This window comes from Hemitrygon akajei, chromosome 32, assembly GCF_048418815.1.
Source record: "Hemitrygon akajei chromosome 32, sHemAka1.3, whole genome shotgun sequence".
In the NCBI taxonomy this organism is placed as follows: Eukaryota; Metazoa; Chordata; class Chondrichthyes; order Myliobatiformes; family Dasyatidae; genus Hemitrygon; species Hemitrygon akajei.
In genome coordinates, this window is record NC_133155.1 from 14,502,632 (window position 1) to 14,525,281 (window position 22,650).

The 22,650-nt window shown below is 42.2% G+C and overlaps 2 protein-coding genes across 2 annotated transcripts in view; both read left to right on the top strand.

Moving 5' to 3' along the window:
- The window catches only part of LOC140719806 (protein argonaute-3), a 126,745-nt gene extending 126,085 nt beyond the window's left edge, over positions 1 to 660 (top strand). Inside the window, exon 21 of the transcript XR_012097008.1 lies at positions 567 to 660. The gene's annotated coding sequence lies outside the window, so the exon portion shown is untranslated. The remainder of the gene's footprint in view (positions 1 to 566) is intronic.
- tekt2 (tektin 2 (testicular)) overlaps positions 585 to 22,650 on the top strand; it is a 28,066-nt gene continuing 6,000 nt past the window's right edge. Inside the window, exons 1-6 of the mRNA XM_073034704.1 lie at positions 585 to 700; positions 4,087 to 4,261; positions 13,473 to 13,598; positions 15,202 to 15,407; positions 17,386 to 17,529; positions 21,861 to 21,975. Of these exons, the coding sequence (XP_072890805.1) occupies positions 4,106 to 4,261; positions 13,473 to 13,598; positions 15,202 to 15,407; positions 17,386 to 17,529; positions 21,861 to 21,975 (747 nt within the window). The 5' untranslated portion in view covers positions 585 to 700; positions 4,087 to 4,105. The remainder of the gene's footprint in view (positions 701 to 4,086; positions 4,262 to 13,472; positions 13,599 to 15,201; positions 15,408 to 17,385; positions 17,530 to 21,860; positions 21,976 to 22,650) is intronic.

Consider the following 22,650-nt stretch of genomic DNA (forward strand, 5'->3'; position numbering starts at 1 on the left):
GCATTGAACTGCTGCTAAGTTAACAAATTCCACGTCACATGCCGGTGATGATAAACCTGATTCTGATCTAAGGACACCCCCCTCCCACTGACCACCAGTTGTCCATCTGTCAAAGAGTTTGTAGATGTCACATTGACTTTATTAGCCCAGAACCCATAAAATCGGAGGGAAGTAAATAATCCTCGATCCGGAGGGGGTAAAAAAAAATCAGCCTACAATCAGAAAGGACCAACAATTTCTCAAGTGCCCATCATCTCACCTACTTTATTTTTCGATTTTAGCGCTACCTGTTTCTAACCCTAACGTTTCCACAACTATTTCACTCACTTGAAGTGTTTGCTTCGGTGTCGCTCAGTGGCTAGTAATTTTAGATTTGATTATTCCGAATGTTAAACCTCTCCGTCGTCGGACTGGCTGGGTAACCTCGCCGGAACGGCAGGCGGATCCTGACAGCAAATTCTCCCATCATGTCACACATTAGCGCACTCAAATAAATTATTGATAAGGGCCACGTGTCCCGCGGTCTTATTGTTGCCCTTTCCGTTGTCATGGTTGTGTTGTGCCAGTGGAGCGAAGGGCGCCGTCTCCCAGCAACGGTGCCGCTGTTTGGAAAGGACGGGCTGGAACGCTCGGCAGAATCGAGCGGCTGTTTTATGGAGTCGGGGTTTGAAGGCTGCAAGTAACAAACACGGACCTGCGGGTAAGTCCCTGGTTGTGAAAACACTGAATTTTGCTGGTGTTTGAATTCACTAGAGCGCGGTTAAGTCGCAGCGACTTTTATTTTCGTGTTGTATCATCCAACCATCAAATGATGGGCTTGGTACTTTCATTTACTGGCGGACCGTTTCTTAACATGTTAGTGTTAAAATAGTGCGCACGGACCGAACACAGAAAGTAGAAAACGTAGCCCCTCAGCGAAGGCCTGACAATGGTGCACGAAAGCAAAGAGGCAAGCTGAGTTCCCGGCTGCCACACGAGTCTGCTCAGGAAAATGTATGCGAGAAGAGCAATTTTAATTCACTCTTTTTTAGAACGCTGATGGTCAATGTGCGGGATCAGGATTGAGAACATGTCTGCAAGAAAATTATGTTACTCAGGATTCTGAGTATCTGGATTGTAGAAGATACCTTTGATATGAGGGTTCATATCTTTTATCTCCGGCCAACCTCTCTTCTCACTGCATCAAAATGGAATCTTTATCAGACACAACACTGCACTCTGTAAACACGAGGAAATCTGCAGATGCTGGAAATTCAAACAACAACACACACAAAATGCTGGTGGAACACAGCAGGCCAGGCAGCATCTATAGGGAGAAACACTGTCGACGTTTCGGGCCGAGACCCTTCGTCAGGACAAACCGAAAGGAGAGATAGTAAGAGATTTGAAAGTAGGAGGGGGAGGGGGAAATGCGAAATGACAGGAGAAGATCAGAGGGGGTGGGATGAAGCTAAGAGCTGGAAAGGTGATTGGTGAAAGTGATACAGAGCTGGAGAAGGGAAAGGATCATGGGACAGGAGGCCTAGGGAGAAAGAAAGGGGGGGGGGGAGCACCAGAGGGAGATGGAGAACAGGCAAACAACTAAATATGTCAGGGATGGGGTAAGAAGGGGAGGAGGGGCATTAACGGAAGTTAGAGAAGTCAATGTTCATGCCATCAGGTTGGAGGCTACCCAGCCGGTATATAAGGTGCTGTTCCTCCAACCTGAGTTTGGATTCATTTCGACAGTAGAGGAGGCCATGGATAGACATATCAGAATGGGAATGGGATGTGGAATTAAAATGTGTGGCCACTGGGAGATCCTGCTTTTTCTGGCGGACAGAGCGTAGGTGTTCAGCGAAACAGTCTGCGGCAGGGTCTCACCAATATATAAAAGGCCACACCGGGAGCACCAGACGCAGTATACCACACCAGCCGACTCACAGGTGAAGTGTCACCTCACCTGGAAGGACTGTCTGGGGCCCTGAATGGTGGTGAGGGAGGAAGTGTAAGGGCAGGTGTGCACTTGTTCCGTTTACAAGGATAAGTGCCAGGAGGAAGATCGGTGGGAAGGGACGGGGGAGACGAGTGGACAAGGGAGTCGCGTAGGGAGCGATCCCTGCAAAAAGCAGAAAGGGGGGGAGGGAAAAATGTGCTTGGTAGTGGGATCCCGTTGGAGGTGGCGGAAGTTACAGAGAATTATACGTTGGACCCGGAGGCTGGTGGGGTAGTAGGTAAGGACAAGGGGAACCCTATCCTGAGTGTATCCCCCTCCCCCCACTACTTTCAAATCTCTTACTATCTTTCCTTTCGGTTAGTCCTGACGAAGGGTCTCAGCCCGAAACGTTGACAGTGCTTCTCCCTATAGATGCTGCCTGGCCTGCTGTGTTCCACCAGCATTTTGTGTGTGTTGTTGACTGCTCTCTGTAACTCTCTTCCTGATTTAGATCTTACTGCTCCTTGTCCTTCCTTCAGAGATATCTTTGTACATCTCCTCAAATCACTTAACTGATTTCTTTTTTAACTGTCTACCAGCCACAGACAAGCTTATTTCATTACTCACTTGCTGCTCAATACATTAGGGAAACTTGTTTTATTGCTAACTTCCCTCTCCACAAATGCAGCCTGACTTGGTGAGTACAGCATTTTGTTTCTTTCTGAGGAATACTTGTGGGTCCACCCCTTCCTTCTCTCCTTCAACTTTTCCCACCATTTAATTAACAACAGAATAACGTGCCAGGACATATTTTATGTCAATGCCATCTCAATATAAATCGTTGGTTAGGAGGGACATTAAACTTGCTAATTTTAAGAAAGTTGAAAAGAAAGAGCATTTTCTGATTTAAATTCTATGTGGATTGAGAAAATGTTTTACATATTAGTGGGAAAGTTTAGGACTGGCTGTAGTGTAGATACTTGAGGGGTAAAAACAACTAAAAGATTAGAAACTGAAGTGGGAAGTTAAAAACAGAATTATCCCTTTATTAACCCCAGTTAGCGTACTGGGTGCTGTGCTTTAAATCTTGCATAAATACACCCAGTGGCCACTTTATTGGGGACAACTGTGCACCTCTTCGTTAATACAAATATCTAATCAGCCAGTCATGTGGCCGCAACACAGTGCATAAAAGCATGCAGACATGGTAAAGAGGTTCAATTATTGTTCAAGCTGAACATCAGAATGGAGAAGACGTGATCTAAGTGACTTTGACCACAGAATGATTGTTGGTGCCAGACAGTGGTTTGAGTATTTCAGAAACTGCTGATCTCTTGGGACTTTCACACACAACAGTCACTAGAGCTTACAGAGAATGGTGCGAAAAAAATCCAGTGAGCTGCAGTTTTCTGGGTAAAAGTACCTTGTTAATGAGAGGGGTCGGAGGAGAATGGCTGGACTGCTTCAAGTTGACAGGAAGGCGACAGTAACTCAATTATCACACGATACAACAATGGTGTGCAGAAGAGCACCTCTGAATGCTCAAAACATCAAACCTTGAAGTGGATGGGCTACAGCAGCAGAAGACCATGAACGTACACTCAGAGGCCACTTTATTAAGTACAGGAGGTACCAAATAAAGTGGCCAACTGCATGTGTACATTATTGAGCACTGTAAAACCTTAAGAAAGGTGTAGCAATAGAGAGGACACGAGATCTGTCTGTGATCAGAGGAGGTAATGAAACCCTTATCTGATAAAGCAGAACTGAGGATGGGGCCATCACTGGTGGGAGGCTGTAATTACAGATTGGATTTAAGTGTTAGCAAAATATAGACCATCGTACTGATAGCTTCAGAGTTCTGAATATATCTATTCACCGTTTATCTTTCTGCCAAAAGATTGGGAAGTGCTGAGTGCTCAAATGGTCAGGCAGCGTTTGTGGAGAGAGAAGCTGTTAATTTTTCAGGACAATGACTCTTCCTCAGAACTAGAAGAGATGTTGTGCATGTCATTTGGATTTTAGTTTGGATTATCTACTATTCCCTGTTCATATCCTCTCCTTTCTTCACATGAAGCAAGCTGAGGATAAACATATCACTGCCACAGAGCGAGAAAATAGTAATCAACCATAGTTTATTTCTTCTAATGAGTCTGAATTTTATTTTTCAGTTGATTTCACAAAGGCAAAATGGCAACTCTGAGTTTAAAATCAGCTCAGAGATATTCTGTTCCAGACTGGTTTGCCAGTAATAACCAGATCTCAACCAATTCAGAAAGACAACGTTATATGTCCCACCAGATCCGGCAGGAAAGCAGGAGCCTGCGAAATGAAACCAACAATCAGGTATGAATCCAAGCCGCGGCGTTTGTGAAAGGGGTTGTAAATGCATACAGAGAGCAGTACCACGTAGGTACATGCCCTTCGGCCCATCATAACCATGCTGAACACGATGCCAATTTAAACTGCACATGGCCCATATCCCTGTGTGTCCACAGTAAATGGTGGCCCTGTTTGTAACAGTCACATACTTCGAACAAACAGATTATGTCCTGAGTTCTTTAGTGGAACTAAACCAAAAGAGATCAATTCAAGGCCTTTTGGGGTAATTTTAGACCATAAGTCAAAAGGAGCAGAAGTCAGCCATTCGGCCCATCAAGTCTTCTCCGCCATTTTATCATGAGCTGATTCATTCTCCCATTTAGTCCCACTGCCCTGCCTTCTCACCATGACCTTTGATGCCCTGGCTACTCAGATACCTATCTATCTCTGCCTTAAATACACCCAGTGACTTAGCCTCCACTGCCACACCTGTGGCAACAAATTCCACAGATTCACCATCCTCTGGCTAAAAAAATTTTGTTGCATCTCTGTTCTGAATGGAGTCTTCTAAACTCCAAGGAGTACAGTCCAAGAGCGGTCAAACGTTCCTCATATGTTAACCCTCTCATTCCTGGAATCATTCTAGTGAATCTTCTCTGAATTTTGAGTGAGTTGTAGTATTTTGAAGTACAATTTTAAGTAAATTTGAACTTCATTACAGCAATGAGGAAGACAACTGGAACCTGTTTTAGAATTCAACATTTTTGAGAATTAATGGAAGCTGTTGCAGCAAAACTAATCCAAGATCAAAGCAAAACAATTGCCGGTAGCCTGCGACCCCGCAGAGTTGTTATACTTGCATGAGGCGCCCTCATCTCCGATGAAATGATTCTTCCAAAGAGTTGAATCCTTTATTCGACCCATTATTAGCAATTAGCAAACATAACAAAGTGTTACTGAGCGTTATCTCAACGCTCAGCAAAGATATGACCACCATGGTCCCAAGCTACAATCTACCACAAAATAAGCAAGAATACGTAACTTATTCCCTTTGCCTTTACCACTCCCCCGCTCATGTGACTAGTTACCGTAATAAACATAATAAATGCTCAACACAGAATAGAAAGCAAATAGAGAACAGATGCATGGCTCTTACAGTATCTGTGCTAGCTCATTTGAGAGAACATTAAGACTCACATTAAGTTTCTCCCTGATAAACATTAGGGAACTAGAAGGGTTTTTACAACAGTCAATAGTTCTGTGACTGTTACTGCACTAAGATGAGGCCAGGTCTTTTCTGTGAGGTGGGACTATTAAAAGCACTTCAGTTTCTTGGCTACAAAGCATTTTATATGACCAAAGGGCTTGAGAGACTTTCAATGTTAACTTTCTGATTTGCGTGCCCTTTCCCAATCTACTCAGACAAGCAGATATGCGGAACACAAGCGATTCTGCAGACGTTGGAAATCTGGAGTGGCACACGCAAGGCGCAGGAGGAACTCAGCAGGTCAGGCAGCTTCCTAGTTGGGAAATGAACAGTCAACGTTTTGTGCCAAGACCCTTCATCAGGACTGGAATGAAAAGACAGAAGCCAGAATAAAAGGGCGGGGGAGCACAAGTTGGTGGGTGACTGGTGACACCAGATGTGGAGGAGAAGACAGGAAGGTGGAAGATGGGATGAAGTGAGAAGCAGGGAGGTGATAGGTGGAAGAGGCAAAGGGCTAAAGAAGATGGAATCTGACAGGAGAGGAGAGTAAACCATGGAATTAAGGGAAGGAGGTAGGGAATTGTGTGCGTAAGGGCAAGGAGGAGATGGAGAAGGGGGAGAAGGACCAGCGGGATTCAAGAAAACAAAGAGGGGTGGGGGAAGGAACAGAGGTGAGTGGTTCCAGAAGACAGAGGAATCGATGTTGGAGACTTCCGAGATGGAATATGAGGTGCTGTTCCTCTAACCTGCAAGTATTCTCAACTTGGCAGCAGAGGAGGCCCTGGGCAGACATGCAAGTGTGGGATTGGAAAGTAGAATTACAATGGCTGGCTATTTAGAGGCACTTTAGTGAGACGTTGAGTTAAAATAACCATGCTATGGACGGTCCCCAAGCCCAGCCATGAACGGTGGAGGGTTGGGCATGGGGCTTGCAACCCCATCGCATAAAAACCCAGAGAAGCTCCTAAGGCCTCATCCCTGGAAGAGGAAGGGTGCACCAGGAAGATGGGATACATCTGGAGCCGATGTGAAAGACTGGCCCAGGACAGAGGACTCTGGCGAGTTACTGTCGACGGCCTATTTCCAGTAAGGATGATGGGCTGAAGTAAGTGAGGAGTTAAAGCAGCTGGCCATTTGAAGGTAGACGTGCACGCCCGGCTTATGTAGGTCCTAGATCTCCCGAGGAAGGCTCAGTAATCAGCAGACATTCTAATGAAAATCCCACAGGAAGTGCAAGTGGCACCTGAGTTTCTTGGTAGAGACACAAGAGACTACAGACGCAGGAATCTGGAGCAACACACAACGCTGGAGGAACCCTGTGGGTCGAGCAGTGCCGCTGAGAGGAAAGAAATCCCACATCAGGCCCCTGAGTTTCTCGACGTTCACTTGGAGAAGGCATATGTCAGGGTTGTAGACTGCAGACATACTTTGATAATAAATGAACCTTTGGACCGGTCAATTTATTAAAGCCTTGATGACACAATTACACATTATTCAGCTTCCCGTGAAATATAAAACAGATGATCACCTTGTGGAATATTGCTCATTTTCACTTGTATAAATGTAATTTTGTCTTCCTTTGTAAGTTACTGTTCTGGGAAGGCAAGGTCCCCAGTGTTTCAGCTCACTGCTCAGAGACCAGTATCTGATTACACTTCTAGATCACTATGTATGAACAAGAACTGCAGTTTGATTTGTATTTTCACTTCTAGCCTCATTCGTTACTCTGTCTCAATTCATTTCTGTCTCAGTATCAACTTGCCAATAAATGTGGTGACCAGTATGAAGACTCATTGTCATCATATGTACAGTCGGCCCTCCTCATCCGCGAGTTCCACACGCGCGAATTCAACCAACCGCGAATCGAGAAAACCCAGAAGTGCTCTTCCAGCACTTGTTGTTCAAGCATGTAGATCTTTTTCTTGTCATTATTTCCTAAACAATGCAATATAACAACTATTTACATAGCATTTACATTGTATTAGGTATTATAAGTAACATAGAGATGATTTAAAGTATACGGGAGGATGTGCGTAGGTTACCGCGGATTGGGATCGAAGAAAAAGAGAAGTCCTCTTTCTAAGTAAGTCAGAACAGGTACATCCAGTATTATTTCGCATCAGTTAGTCAAACGTTTGTCTTAGTATATAGTATATATTTTACCTTTCAATGCATATAAAACACTTAAGAAATGTATGCATTTCAATAATTAAACCACTGTGTTGCTTAGTAATAATTGTAGCTTTCATCGGGGCAGGGCCTTTCTCACTTTATCCTTTAAAATTGTTCCAATTGTTGACTAACTGTAGCCTAACGCTTTTCCAATGACCGATGGCGTTTCACCTCTTTCACCTCTTTCCGATCGCTTTATTATTTCCACTTTGTTTTCAATCGTGATCGTGATTATTTTTGTGAACAGAAACACTGTGGATTCAGAGTTCCGCCGGGTCCTAAAGACCACTGCTCTAGGCTAGGTTAAATAAGGTCTGGGGTTCTGCTGGGTCCTAAAGTCCACCTCACTGAAACAGGTTAAATAAGCGACTTGAACATCCGTGTTTTTTGGTATCCGCGAGGGGTCCCGGAACCAATTCCTCCCGGATAAGGAGGGCCAACTGTACGCAGAAGTGATGAAATCATGTTATTCAGTCCATTTGTTGAAACCAGAAGCAGAGGCACAGGCGGACGGTAGGGTAGTGGTTAGCACGATGCTTTACGGTACAGGGGATAGGTTCAACTCCTGCCACTGCCGGTAAGGAGTTTGTACATTCTCCCTGTGACCGTGTGAGTTTCCTCCCACAGTCTAGAAACACACACCGTTTGGTAAGTTAATTAGGCATAGTAAGTTGTCCCGTGATTAGGCTAGGGTTAAATCGGAGAATTGCTGGACAGCGGCACTCAAAGGGCTGCACCTCAATAAATAAATAAATAAATAAGGTAGGTCGTTCAGCCACCTGAGGGTGCCTGCACTCAGTTTGCCCAAGGTTCAGTTCAGGCACTTTGTGTACAAGTGTTTTCCAACATTTCGCTGCAAATGTTGTTGAGGTTGTGACACCTCAAGTGCAAAACCTGCGACTGTAAAGTAATTTAATACTTCATCAGTTGTGAAAGGCATTAGGTTAAAAAAATCTGCAGATGCTGGAAAAGCCACACTGCCTGGCTTGCTGAGTTCCTCCAGCATTTTGTGTGTGTTGCGTTTATTCTTCAATCCATCTATACCCATTTTCATTTAAAGGTGATACCAAATTTAAAACTTAGTGATTGGAAAGGCTACCAGGAAAGTATCACCAGACCTATGAAACACAAATGACTTTCCCCTGACTTACCAGGAGAGTATCGCCAGACAATTAAACACAACTAACTTTCCCCTGACTTACCAGGAGAGTATCACCAGACAATTAAACACAACTAACTTTCCCCTGACTTACCAGGAGAGTATCGCCAGACAATTAAACACAACTGACTTTCCCCTGACTTACCAGTATTCGAGATGGAAAATGGGAAATAACCATAAAACCTGAGAAACAACATATTACAAAGATCCGGAAGGAAAATGGGGATTTTACATCGGATCACTTAGAAATCAATGACGTATTAAAAAATTTTTACTCTCGGCTTTATTCCTCTGAATCTCTGAATGAGAATATTTCTGTTGATCTTTTCTTAAATAATCTGAATATTCCTTCGCTTTCATCTGATTTTAAAGCCAAACTTAATGAGCCTATATCATCAGAAGAAATATCTTTTGCAATTTCTGCATTGTCTTCAGCAAAATCTCCTGGACCTGATGGGTTCCCCGTAGAATTTTATAAATTCATTTTCTTCACTTCTTTCCCCTCAGTTATTCTCAGTATTATCTGACTCATTTAATTATGGTAAATTGCCACCCTCTTTTAATGAGGCATCTATTATTCTTTTATTAAAAAAGGGTAAAGACCCAACAGCATGTTCCTCGTACAGGCTGATTTCTTTGCTTAATGTTGATGTTAAAATCTTGGCCAAAGTTTTGGCTCATAGATTAGAAACTGTTATTCCCTCTATTATTTCTGATGATCAAACTGGTTTTATTAAAAACCAACTTCCTTTTTTTAATATTCGGCGTTTATTTAACATCTTATATTCACCTTCAACTGGGATTCCTGAATGTGTTATTTCCCTTGATGCGGAGAAAGCATTTGATCGTATAGAATGGAACTACCTCTTTGCAGTTATAGAAAAATTTGACTTTGGTCAAAGTTTTATCTCTTGGATCAAATTGCTGTATCTGTGTCCCACTGCCTCTGTTTTGACTAATTTTCAACAATCCCAGTTATTTAACCTCAAACGTGGCACCCGTCAAGGATGCCCTTTAAGTCCCTTTCTCTTTGATTTGGCTATAGAACCTCTGGCAATAGCATTCCGAAGCTGTCCTGAACTGACCGGGATCTGGAGGGGGGGTGTTGAGCATAAAATTTCTCTTTATGCTGATGACATTACTTTTTCTTTCAAATCCGTCCACATCCTTACCTCCAATGTTTTCACTTCTTGATCAGTTTAGCCAGTTTTCTGGCTATAAACTTAATTTACATAAGAGTGAACTTTTCCCAATTAATAAAGAAGCACAAGAATTAGCATTTCGTGACCTCCCTTTTAAAGTAGTTCATAATCAATTTACTTATCTTGGGATTACAGTTACAAGGAAGTTTAAAGATCTTTTTCGTGAAAATTTTGCCAATCTTTTATATACTACAAAACAGAGTTTGTCTTGATGGTCACCTCTATCTATGTCCTTGGTAGGTCATATTAATGTTGTTAAAATGTATGTTCTCCCTAAATTTTTATATTTATTTCAATCAATCCCAATTTTTATTCCTTTAATCTTTTTTGATTCCTTAGACTATTATTTTGTCATATCTGTGGAAGAATAAGCGTTCTAGAATTAATAAAGTTTATCTTCAAAAATCTAAAAAAGAGGGTGGCATGGCCTTACCTAACTTTCGTTTATATTATTGGGCAGCTAACATACGTTGTACTACCTTTTGATCTTTTTTTCATAGCCAACCTGCGTGCCCTAATTGGGTGGCAATGGAGTTGAGTTCCACTAAAGATTTATCTATTTCTGCATTGCTTGGCTCTGTACTCCCTACTAGTTTGTCTAGACTAATTGTTAATCCTCTTGTTAGACACACTTTGCGAATATGGGCTCAGTTTAGGAAATTTTATGGTTTTTATGGTTTTTCCCTTTCTAGTCCTATCTTACATAATCACCTTTTTTTACCTACTATGTATGATTCAACATTCTATGATTGGTATAGGAAGGGCATTAGACATTTTGAAGATCTTTTTATTGATAATCGCTTCGCATCTTTTCAACAGCTCTCTGCTAAGTTCAATCTGCCTAATGCCCATTTTATTAGATACCTCCAAATTAAACACTTTATTAATCCTTTAATTCCTAACTTCCCTGAAATGCCTGAGAAAAATGTTATGGATTTATTTCTTTCTATTAATCTACTGGGTAAAGGTTTAATATCATTTATTCGTGATAAATTAGCATTCTTACGGCGTGCCCCTGTGGATAAAATTAGAATGGCTTGGGAGCATGATTTAAATATCTCTTTATCTGATGAGATTTGGGACTTGATTCTCAAATCGGTTAATTCAACCTCTCTTTGTGCTCGCCATTGCCTTTTACAGTTTAAGATTGTTCGTAGAGCCCATATGTCTAAATCTAAATTATCTCGATTTTACCCTAATATTAGTCCTCTTTGTGATAAATGCAAGAGGGGTGAGGCTTCTCTTATTCATATGTATTGGTCCTGTCCTGGCTTAGAGAAATTTTGGAAAGACGTTTTTATAATTTTATCCTGTATTCTGAATCACCACTTAGAACCTAACCCTTTAACTGCTCTGTTTGGTTTTCTGGGTGAGACTGATATATGTTTGAGTTCGACTAAGTGTCGAATATTATCTTTTGCTTCTCTCCTGGCTGGACGTTTAATCCTCCTTAGATGGAGAGATGTTGCCCCGCCCACGCATGCTCAATGGCTTAATGATATTATGTCCTTGTTTAGACCTTGAAAAAATTCATTATTCAATTCTTAATTCGGATATAAAGTTTCATAAGGTCTGGGGACCTTTTATTGAGTACTTTCATAACCTTCCTCTTAATTAAGGTTTTTTTTTTCAGTCCCTTACTTTCAGCTCTTTTTTTTGGTAGTAGGCATTATTATCTTCTGTTTTCAAGCGTATTTACAGTTTTGGGGGTTTGAATGTCTTGATTTATATTCTCTATATTGTGTTGTGGTTGGTCTGGAGTTTTTTTTTGCTGTGGGGCTTGGGGAGGATTCTAACTTTACATGACTTCAATTTGGGTGCTTTCTCAATTATCTTTTTTGTATTATATTATTATTGTATGTTTATTTTCGCACTGTATTAATTTTTTTATTTTGGGTTGGGGTTTTTTTCTTATCTGTAGTGTTGTAGAAAATGCATAAAAAAACCAATAAAAAAAACCTGAGCACACCACCGGTAACATTTGCCATTCTTGGGCTACCTTGCCTGAAACAAGCAGCCACTGTTACATTCTAAGGAGAGACCTATAATGTCTTCTCTATCTCTTCCTTTTCAGTTTTTCCAATGATCTTATTCAGCGGGTGTATCCAACCCCAGGATTGGTTTGACATCCAGTGCCTGTTCCCAAGGAACCTGACCCATTCGTACAGCTGAGTTCAGTTGAGGGCAAATTACATAGCCGTAAAAATCGTGTTTTGGAATAAACCCTGGGAAATTAGAAAATGTATTCTGATATAGTCTAAATCAAACTAATCATTGCACAGCAACAGGCACAAAATGCAGGCGGTCAGGCAGCATCTATGGAAATGGATAAACAGACAATGTTTCGGGCTGAGAGCCTACTTCAGGACTGGAAAGAATTGGGGGTGGGGAGGGTGTGACACCAGAATGAAAAAGGCAGGGGGAGGGGGAGGAGGCTAGCTGGAAGGTGATGGGGGAAGCCGGGTGGGTGGGAAAGGTCAACGGCTGGAGAAGAAGGAATCTTGACTGGAGAGGAGAGTGGACCATAGGAGGAGGGGCCCAGGGGCAGGTGAGACGAGGTAGGAGGCCAGAGTGGGGAATAGAAGAAGAGGGGATGGGGAAGGAATTTTTTACTGGAAGGAGAAATTGATAACCACGCCATTGGGTTGGAGGCTACCCAGATGGAATATATGGTGTTGCTTCTATACCCTGAGGGTGGCCTCATCTTGGCACAGGAGGAGGCTGTGGATTGACATGTTCAGAATGGGAGTGTGAATTGGAATTAAAATGTCTGATCACTGGGAAGTTCCACTTTTGGCAGATGGAGCGGAGATGCTCAACGAAGCGGTCCCCCAGTTTACGACGGGTCTCACCAGTGTAGAGGAGGCCAAATCAGGAGCGCTGGACACAATAGACAGCCCTAGCAGATTCGCAAGGGAGGTGTTGCCTCGCCTGGGAGGACTGATTGGGGCCCTGAATGGAGGTAAACGGGGAGGTGTAGCACTTCGCACACTCGCAGGGATAAGTGCTGGGAGGGATTAGTGGGGAGGGACGATTGGACAAGGGAGTCACAGAGGGAGCCACCTGATGGAGAGCGGTGGGAGGGGCAGGTAAACACGTGCTTATCAATTACAGTTGTTAACCTATAGATTAGGAATCGTATCTCCAAACGATCACAATCTTTAGTAACCACTGTGCACATTCTGGCATGTGTATAAGAAAAACAAGGATGAATAAAGGCCTGGAAAGCTCAGTAACCCGGTAAACTAAACAAAATTTGTTCTCTTGGACTGTAATTTAATCAACCTTTTCATTCTATTGTCTTCTGTTCTCAACGCTATTTATTTCTGACCTTTAAGAAACTCATACTCGGGTCATTAGACTGGGGTTGGGAAGCTGACTTAGAACGTACAGCTTAGAATGATGCTATTTCTCAACCAACTGGTTGAAGCTAACCTTAGTGATCCAACTGAGTTTATCGATCTGTGGAACTGTAAGATCTACTACTCATTGCAGACTAAATGGGATCAGGAGGATAACAGCACCCGACTCGCTGACCGTATGGACGATGTGGAGCGATGGAGGGAACTTTTGGAGATTGCTCTTTGCGATATTAATGCGGAAATAGATGCTCTAACCAAAGTAAGTTTAACTGTACTGTGTAGTTCCTCACAGTTATCTCGAAGATGAACTCAGAATTACTACGTTTTGAAAGCATTGCATTGGGCAACATATTCTGTGCCATGAAGGTCTAGACCTTGGATTCAGGTTACTGTATATGAGTGCTTTCACTGGCAATATTTGAACAATGAGGATGGGGGAAAAGTGAGGAAACTTTGTAAAGTTGGACAACAAATCGTCTTATTTAATCCGGGTGAATGTCAGGTGGAACTTTTTAAACTAGGCTGAAAGAAAGGGTCCTGCCTTAGTAGAGCCTTAGAGATACAAGCCTTTTTGCTTCTTCACTCACCCTTGGTCTTTCGTATTTTCCAACCTTCCCACTTACTTTTTATCAACATCCATTTCCCTTGTCACACCGCCACAGTACAGTAAAGACCAGGCACTGAAATCAAATGCAAACTTCACGCCACAGCGAAAATGAGAGTGATCCTTCATAAGAACATAAGAAATAGGAGCAGGAGTAGGCCATTCAGCCCATTGAGCCTGCCCCGCCATTCAATAAGATCACGGCTGATCTGATCTTAAACTCAGCTCCATCTCCCTGCCTTTTCCCCATAACCCTTAATTCCCCTGCTATGTAAAAATCTATCTAACTGTATCTTAAACATATTTTGTGAAGAAGCCTCAACTGCTTCCCTGGGCAGAGAATTCCACAGGTTCACCGCTGTCTGGGAAAAACAGTTTCTCCTCATCTCCGTCCTAAATCTTCTCCCCTAAGTCTTGAGGCAATGTCCCCTAGTTCTAGTCTCACCTACCAATGGAAACAACTTTCCTACTTCTATCTTATCTATCCCTTTCAAAAATTTGTATGTTTCTATAAGATCCCCTCTCATTCTTCTGAATTCCAGAGAGTATAGTCCTAGGCGATACAATCTCTCCTCATAGGTTAACCCCTTCATCCCTGGAATCAACCTGGTGAACCTCCTCTGCACAGCCTCCCAAGCCAGTATATCCTTCCTCAAGTATGGAGACCAGACCTGCACACAGTACTCCAGGTGCGGCCTCACCAGTACCCTGTATAGTTGCGGCATGACCTCCCTGCTCTTGAGTTCAATCCCACTAGCAATGAAGACCAAAATTCCATTTGCCTTCTTAATAACCTGTTCTGTCTGTGTAGTTTAAGGATGCAGTCAATGTTTGCTTTATCCAGAGAACACCTAATAGATTCAAGGTTGCTTAATGTCACCTCAAGTATACGAGTGTAATGGAGAACAAAGTAATTGTTGCTTCAGATCTGGTGCAGCACAAAAAAAAACACAGAATAAGATAAAAAACACAATAATAAAATAAACACATTAAATATAAATACATAAGATAGTTTATATACATTGAATGATTGTATATCCATAGGCGCAGGATTGTCAGTGCACAAAGTGACTGACAGGAAGTGATAAAGTAGTGGTGGTGGGGGGTTAGTAGGTGGAGGCGTTGATCAGCCTTACTGCTTGGGGAAAGTAATACAGGTACTTATAAATTATTCAACTTGCTCAAAGTTAATATATCTTTTTACGTGGAGGGAGGTATATTTTTGTACAGCTGAGTAGTTTTAATTGACCTCTTGCAGACTAAGGAAGAGGCAGAACGTGCATTAGAAGCCAAGAACCTAAACGTGGATGTTACCATTGAGTCTCTAACTTTACGGGAAGGTCGGCAGGACATTGATCTTGTGACAGACCATGTGCATGAACAACTTCTTAAAGAGGTTGAGGTGATTGATGGTTCGAAGAAAGCACTTCAGCAAAAGATCAGCGAAGCCTTTGAACAACTCTGGTATGTGCAAACATTTGCCTGTAACTTATTAGTATCTCCGACCATTTGCGACATCTTGCGTTACTTGTATCCAGTATGTTTTGAAATCTACTAAGTTGTCCAAAAGTGCAGTGAGACCAGAACTAGAGGACTTTGGTTAAGGCTGAAAGGTGAAACATTTAAAACGAGCCTGAGGGGGAACTTCTTTATTTATTTAGAGAATTACCTCAGAACAGGCCCTTCCACCTCGCTGAGCCGCACTGCTTGGCATCCTCATCACAGGGCAATTTGCAATGACCCATTAACCTACTAACCGATATGTTTTTGGACTGCGGAGCCCATCCCTCTCCAGGGTTTTTTTTACCAGGTCGATTTGCCAGCTCGGTGCTCAACCCAGGCACAGATGGAGAGCGTGCAAGGGAGCCGGCTGGATTCAAACTCGGGACCTCTCGCCCCAACGTCATCAGCCGGCAACTATCAGTGACAAAAATCTATTTTTTTTTAACACAATAAGTGACGTTATTTAAAAACTGTTCACTCTAAGCACAGTGTAGTGTCTAATGGCCACACGACATGCCCATGACTGACACTGGTTAGAAAATGCTCGGCAGTAATGCCCTGCCCCAATTAAGCAGCTTGAATCCCAGCTTTTTTTTAATCAATTTGTTTTTGTTCTTTTAGACTTGTTCCAAATAAACAACTGTCCCGATTAACCAATGGCCCAATTAACCAGAATCCACTGTATTGGAAAATCCTGTATAGATTCCAGACAGCATCTTTAGAAGACACAGTTTTCTTTCACCGTCAGCGTTCTGGAATTACTGTTCCCTCCTTTAATGTATTAATTTACTTTTCCATTTCCACCACCAGCCAGTAACTGCGGGAAATCATCTGCCCTTCTCACCGTCCCCAGACCTGGGTCCTTTCTGATAGAGCAGTGATTGACCTGCTGCACTTTAGTGTTCTGCTCTGTGGTGGGGGGACCTAAAGTGGAATGGGTGGCTTCTTTGCACAATACCCCCTAAGTCAGTCCTCAAGGGTAACCCTGTGCTCCTCACTGCCTGCCACTTTAATTCCCCGTCTCACTTCTACAATCCGCCTTTTGGTCTATTGCTGCCCTTGGGAGTTAAGACTGAAAGCAGCAACTGCAGAAAATCTACATTTTTGGTTGGTATCAGAGCAAACCAGTTGGAATGCAAGGTCATTGTCCTGCAACACTTACCCCTCTTTCTTCAGTGCCGTTCCCTAACCTGAGTACGTCCAGGGTTCTGTTTTCACTTCAGATTTTTAACACTACATCCCAGAATATCTCCAGTCCACTGGGTTAACTCCAACTTTCCTGTTGCCCGTCACATTATGTTCCGTCTCACTCCCTCAGGCCAGTTCTGATGAGGGGAAGTCAATCTGCATCATTAACTGCTTCTGTCTCCGCAGATGCTGCCTGGCCTGCGAAGAAATTTGAGCATTCCCTGTTTTTGTTCTCCAGCTTGCAGTTTCATGAGGGATATTTAAGAGACTCTTATATGATCACATGGGTGATCGAAAAATGGAGGGCTATGTGGGAAGGAAGAGTTAGATTGATCTTAGAATAGGTTAAAACTTCGAGACAACGTCATTGTCTGAAAGGCCAGTAATGTGCTGTATTGTTCTGTGTTCTAATCTTCTCTCCCCTCCTGTTTTTACTTCTTTTATTCTATTCATACCATCTACAAACAGACTATCTGCAAGTAACCAGCTATCAGCACCTTTTCTCAGCTGGAATTTGTCACCTCGTCCTATCACAGATATTCCCTTCATCCTTTCCACCTTCATCCTTTCCTCGCAAGTTACCTGATTTTGAGATTTTTCCCATTTCTGAAACGGTCCAGGTATTTGTTCAGAGCCCTCGAGTAGGACCTGTGTCCACAACCTTTCTGACTCGAGGTGAGATTGCATCCTCTGCTGGCCCCATCGATTGACTGAACAGACAACCTGTTGTTATTTTCTTTCCTTCATGCAGTTTGTTAATGGAGGCACGCCAGCAGCTGATCTTTGACATCAAGAATAAAAAGGAAGCTCTGAGTACTGATGGAGTTGCCCTGTCTCTCAACAATAATTCCCCAAATATTTCGCTCAAACCCAACCCATTGCGTATCCCTCTTGGGTAAGAAAATCTTTTTTTGTCCAATTTTGGATTGATCCCAGTGCTTAGTTTCAGTTCTGTACTCTTCCACCCGTCACTCCAAAGACAAATAGGTTTTCCCCTTTTGATTATGATGAACGATAGCTATAATTTCATATTGATTATGCGGCATATTGTCTCCTCTACTAGGAGTCCATGTTATTAGGCTGAGATTGTCTAAGAGATCACAAACTCGAAGTTTGAATGAGATTAACCTATCTAGTGGTCAATTTACTCACTGAGCCAATGCAGTTTGACCTTTGTATTGGAAAAAAGTCTTGGATTGAGGCCAGACAGCAACTCTCAGACACCTTCTGCACCCTCAACAACCTCATCAGCTTTGGAGATCTCCCATCCACTGCCACCAACCTCATTACTCTGCCTGCTCCTTTCTACCTCCTACCCAAGATCCACAAACCTGACTGTCCAGTAGGCCCATTGTTTCTGTTTGTTCTTGCCCCACTGAACTTGTGTCCACAGACCTCAACTCCATTTTATCCCCCTTGGTTCAGCCCATTCTCACCTACGTCCGTGGCATTTCACATGCTCTCGATCCCTTCAATCACCTCAATTTCACTGTGGATGTCCAGTCCCTATACACTTCTATCCCTCATCAGGAAGGCCTCAAAGTCTCCGCTTCTTTCTAGACAACAGACCTAACCAGTTCCCCTCCACCACCACCCTCCTCCATCTAGCGGAACTCGTCCCTACACTCAACTGTTTCTCCAAGCCTATGCTTGATTTTCCGACGGCAATGTGGAACAGTCCACATTCCAAGCCTACTCTGGTAACGTTCCCCAGCTCTTTCTGCACTATGTCAATAACTTGACTAGTGCTGCTTCTGTTCTGTTCTCAGGGTGAGGCTTTCCATTCTAGAACATCTGAGGTGTCCTCCTTCTTCAAAGAACAGGGTCTTCGCTTCCTCTACTATTCTTTCTTTTCAAATCTTTTTATTATTATTATTATTATCCAAAATACAAGCGTACATCAAAGTAAGTAACACTTACAATATCTCAAAAGAGAAAAAAACAATATTAAGGATTGAAAAATATGGTGACGCAAAAAAAAGAGAAGAAAAGAAAAAAAAAAACCCTACTAAAGCAAGAAAAAAATGAGGAAGAAAAAAGGACCCATTAGGTGTTCAACCCCGGAGCCGTGTGTCATACAAAAAGCTTCTAAAGATAAACATCAAACTGCCAGCAAAAAAAATTTAAACCAAAATTTACAACGAGATCGTGGAAAAAATCTATCAATTAACTCAAATGGTAATAATGAACAAATGAACCCCATCTTTTCTCAAAATGAAACATAGGTTCAAAGGTTCGACTTCTAATTTTCTCCAAACTGTTACGAACCCCGTAACTGGGTCACTTACCAGCAAAGATAGAGAGGTCCGTTGAAGTCTGATGGTACTATTTTTAACAGTATTTATTAGTAAAAATACACAAAAATAATATCAATGCAAACATAACAGATAATATACGTCGTCAATACTAAATCTAAAAGTGCGGGTATAATAATAATCAATAAGAAATAGCTCTATCGTTGTCTGGGGATAATGTATTGTCCGATGGAAATATAAAAGTCACTCAGTTCATTCAGGCTGCAGCCTTTGGTTGGAGACAAGAGAGATTTTTAGAAAACTTGCCAGCTTTCCTTTTTATGATTTCGATCCTTCGGAATTTTGTTGGTGTGGCCTCTTCTTTAGCTAAGCCGTTCTTCCATGGCGAGCCCGCCAATTCCCAGGCAAGGGAAAAGGACGCAGGCGAGCCCCACCGGCTGTCGCTATTAAATGCTGTCATGGGATTTCTAGCGTCTCTCCTGGTGCGTCTAAAGGGGTTGTTCCCCAGACCCTCTTTTATCCTTACTCACGGGGTCTCAGATGTCAATCAGGTTGGGATGATGCAATCCCTCAACCAGCCCACTCTGGTCATCCCCTGAGGGCTTCAATGAATAGTACAGTACTCAATACACAATTCCGTCTCCAAGAGACAATGGCCATTATCCGTGGCTTTGTCTTGCTGAGGCCAGGACACATTCCAAACCCTGTGTATTCTGGACGTCTCCCTCTCATTTCCTGGGTCCCAGACCCAAATTAATAGCGATCTTGCGATTCTCAAAAAGGAGGGGGCTACTTTGTACACTTCGGCCCCTCAGAGTTGTGGCACATTCGTAACAAAACTAAGACATAACATCGCTTGAGAGAACCATTGCATTTGTTACATTGATAGCTAGGGGGGCCATTTTGTTGAAGTGGAAGGATATGTCGGCTCCCGCTCTGTCACAATGGTTGTCTCGAGTGATGTTATGTCTTCCTCTACTATTGGTGCTACCTTCACACACATCTCCTCCATCTGCCCTCACCCTGTTGCCATCAAAGGGAGAAAGTTCCTCTTGTCCACCCCAAGAGCCTCTGCATCCAACACATCATTATCCATAACTTCCACTATCTCCATCTTAGGATAAAATTAGCTGTCATAGAAACTAGCCCCCATAGTATCCAAGGCATCTTCAAGGAGCAGTGCCTCAGAAAGGCAGCATCCATCATTAAGAACCCCCACCACCCAGAACATACCCTCTTCTCATTGCTACCATTAGGGAGGAGGTACAGAAGCCTGAAGAGACACACTCAACGATTCAGGAACAGCTTCTTCCCCTCTGCCATGCGATTCCTAAATGGACATTGAACCCATGAACGCTACCTCACTACTTTTTTATTTCTGTTTTTGCACTACTTATTGAATTTAACTATTTAATATACATTGTATTTGCATTTGATTTGTATTTTTTCTTTCTCTTGCGCATTGAGTGTTGGTCTTTTATTTTTAATTTTATTCTTTAATTGGGTTCTTTCGGGTTTCTTGCTCTGTGGCTACCAAACAAATCTCAAGGTTGTATAATTTATACATTCTTTGATAATAAGTGTACTTGAATCTTGAATATACATACTTACTGTAATTGTTTTTTTTCCTCTATATTTACCTTGAATTGCATTATACTGCTGCTGCTAAGACAAATTTCATGACATATATCGGCGAGATTCTGACTCTGAAAAGTAAATCAGAAATGAGTACACTTATATTATGGCCAATTGTAGCATCTCAACTGCTGTCTTAGTTCAACCCCCTACCAACTACCAAAGAAAAAAGCTGATGGATGACAATGGATAATTAGGAAAAAAAAACATATTCGCTTAAGAAGAGAAGATAAAAATATACATAAAAGTCTGTGCACTGTTAAACTTTATAAATTGGAAAAGTAATTTAGGAAAGGTCCCCAAATATCATAAAAAGATTGTTTCGAATTTAAGACTGAGCAGCGGATCTTTTCTAAATTTAAATACGACATAATATCACGTAGCCATTGAAGATGTGTAGGAGGGGTAGACTCCTTCCATTTAAGCAAGATTGCTCTTCTTGCTAAAAGAGAGGTAAAAACTAAAACCTGTAGGTTAGAAGTATTTAAAGTTATATCTTCATTTGCAATAATACCAAACAAGGCAGTAAGGGGATTTGGGTCAAATTGGACCCTAAAAAGTTGAGAGAAGGTATGAAATACTTCCCGCCAAAACTTTTCAATTTTAGGGCAAAACCAAAACATATGAATTAAAGAGGCATCAGCAGAGTTACATTTATTACAAAGTGGAGAAACATTCGGGTAAAAACTGGAGAGCTTCTGTTTAGAAATGTAAGCTCTATGAACCACTTTAAATTGGAGAAGAGAATGACGAGCACAGAAAGATGATTTATTAACCTGCTTAAGAATTTTATTCCATCTACCATCAGAAATCTGACAATTTAGGTCATCCTCCCAAGCTTTTTTTTATTTTATCTAAAAAGTCTTGTCTAGAATCAATCAACAAGTTATAGATACCGAGAACCATTAACAAAAAAATTTCTTTTATGACCTATCTTTAAATTTTTGATTACAGAGTGGTATACCTTTATGTGTTATGCTATAACATTTTGATCAATTTTATTACAATATATGAATGTACACAAGTTATGTTGAGATGTATCTATGGGTTGCACTCTGTAAATCTTTTTTTTTCTTCTGAATAAAAATATTGATTTTAAAAAAAACTGCTGTCTTAGTTGAATATCTAATTCAGTTTGGCCATGTCAGCAATGATGTCCCCTAGCCTAGTACCACTTAATTTATCATCATTCAGTAACCAAATAAAGAGACATAGGATGTTCTCCAATGAGATGTTCACCTAAATTCAACAAGCAGAAAAGACTGAACTGAAAATGATGGGCGGTGGGGGGAAGAATGAGTTCACCTCTGTTTTTGTTGTTGCCTGCTTTGTGCAGATCCACCACTGTTCAGCAGTGGGATATGTTCAGCCGTTACAACAAGGACCGTGCAGAGGCAGAGATGAAAGCTTCAACTAGCCTCCGTGAGGCGATTCAAGCCACCATTAAACACGTAAGTCTTAATGAGAACTTCTAATCATCTCCTTATAGGGCTTGCAAAAGCTGGAATCTGTGTCAAAGAGATTTATGTTAGACCATAAGACATGGGAGCAGAATTAGGCCATCTGGCCCATCGAGTCTGCTCCGCCGTTCAATCATGGCTGATCCTTTTTTCCTATCTCCTCCTCAACCCCATTTCCCGGCCTTCACCCTGTAACGTTTGATGCTTTGTCCAATCAAGAACCTATCAATCTCTGCCTTAAATACACCCAATGACCTGGCCTCCACAGCTGCACGTGGCAACAAATTCCACAAATTCACCCCCCTCTGCCTAAAGAAATTCCTCTGCAACTCTGTTTTGAAAGGGCGCCCTTCTATCCTGAGGTTGTGCCCTCTTGTCCTAGACTCTCCCACCATGGGAAACATCCTTTCCACATCTACTCTGTCTAGGCCTTTCAACATTCAAAAGGCTTCAATGAGATCCCCTCCATCCTTCTGAATTCCAGCGAGTACGGACCCAGAGCCATCAAACATTCCTCGTATGATAACCCTTTCATTCCTGGAATCATCCATGTGAACCTCCTCTGGACCCTCTCCAAAGCCAGCACATCTTTTCTAGGATGAGGAGCCCAAAACTGTTCACAATACTCAAGATGAGCCTCACCAGTGCCTTATAAAACCTCAGCAT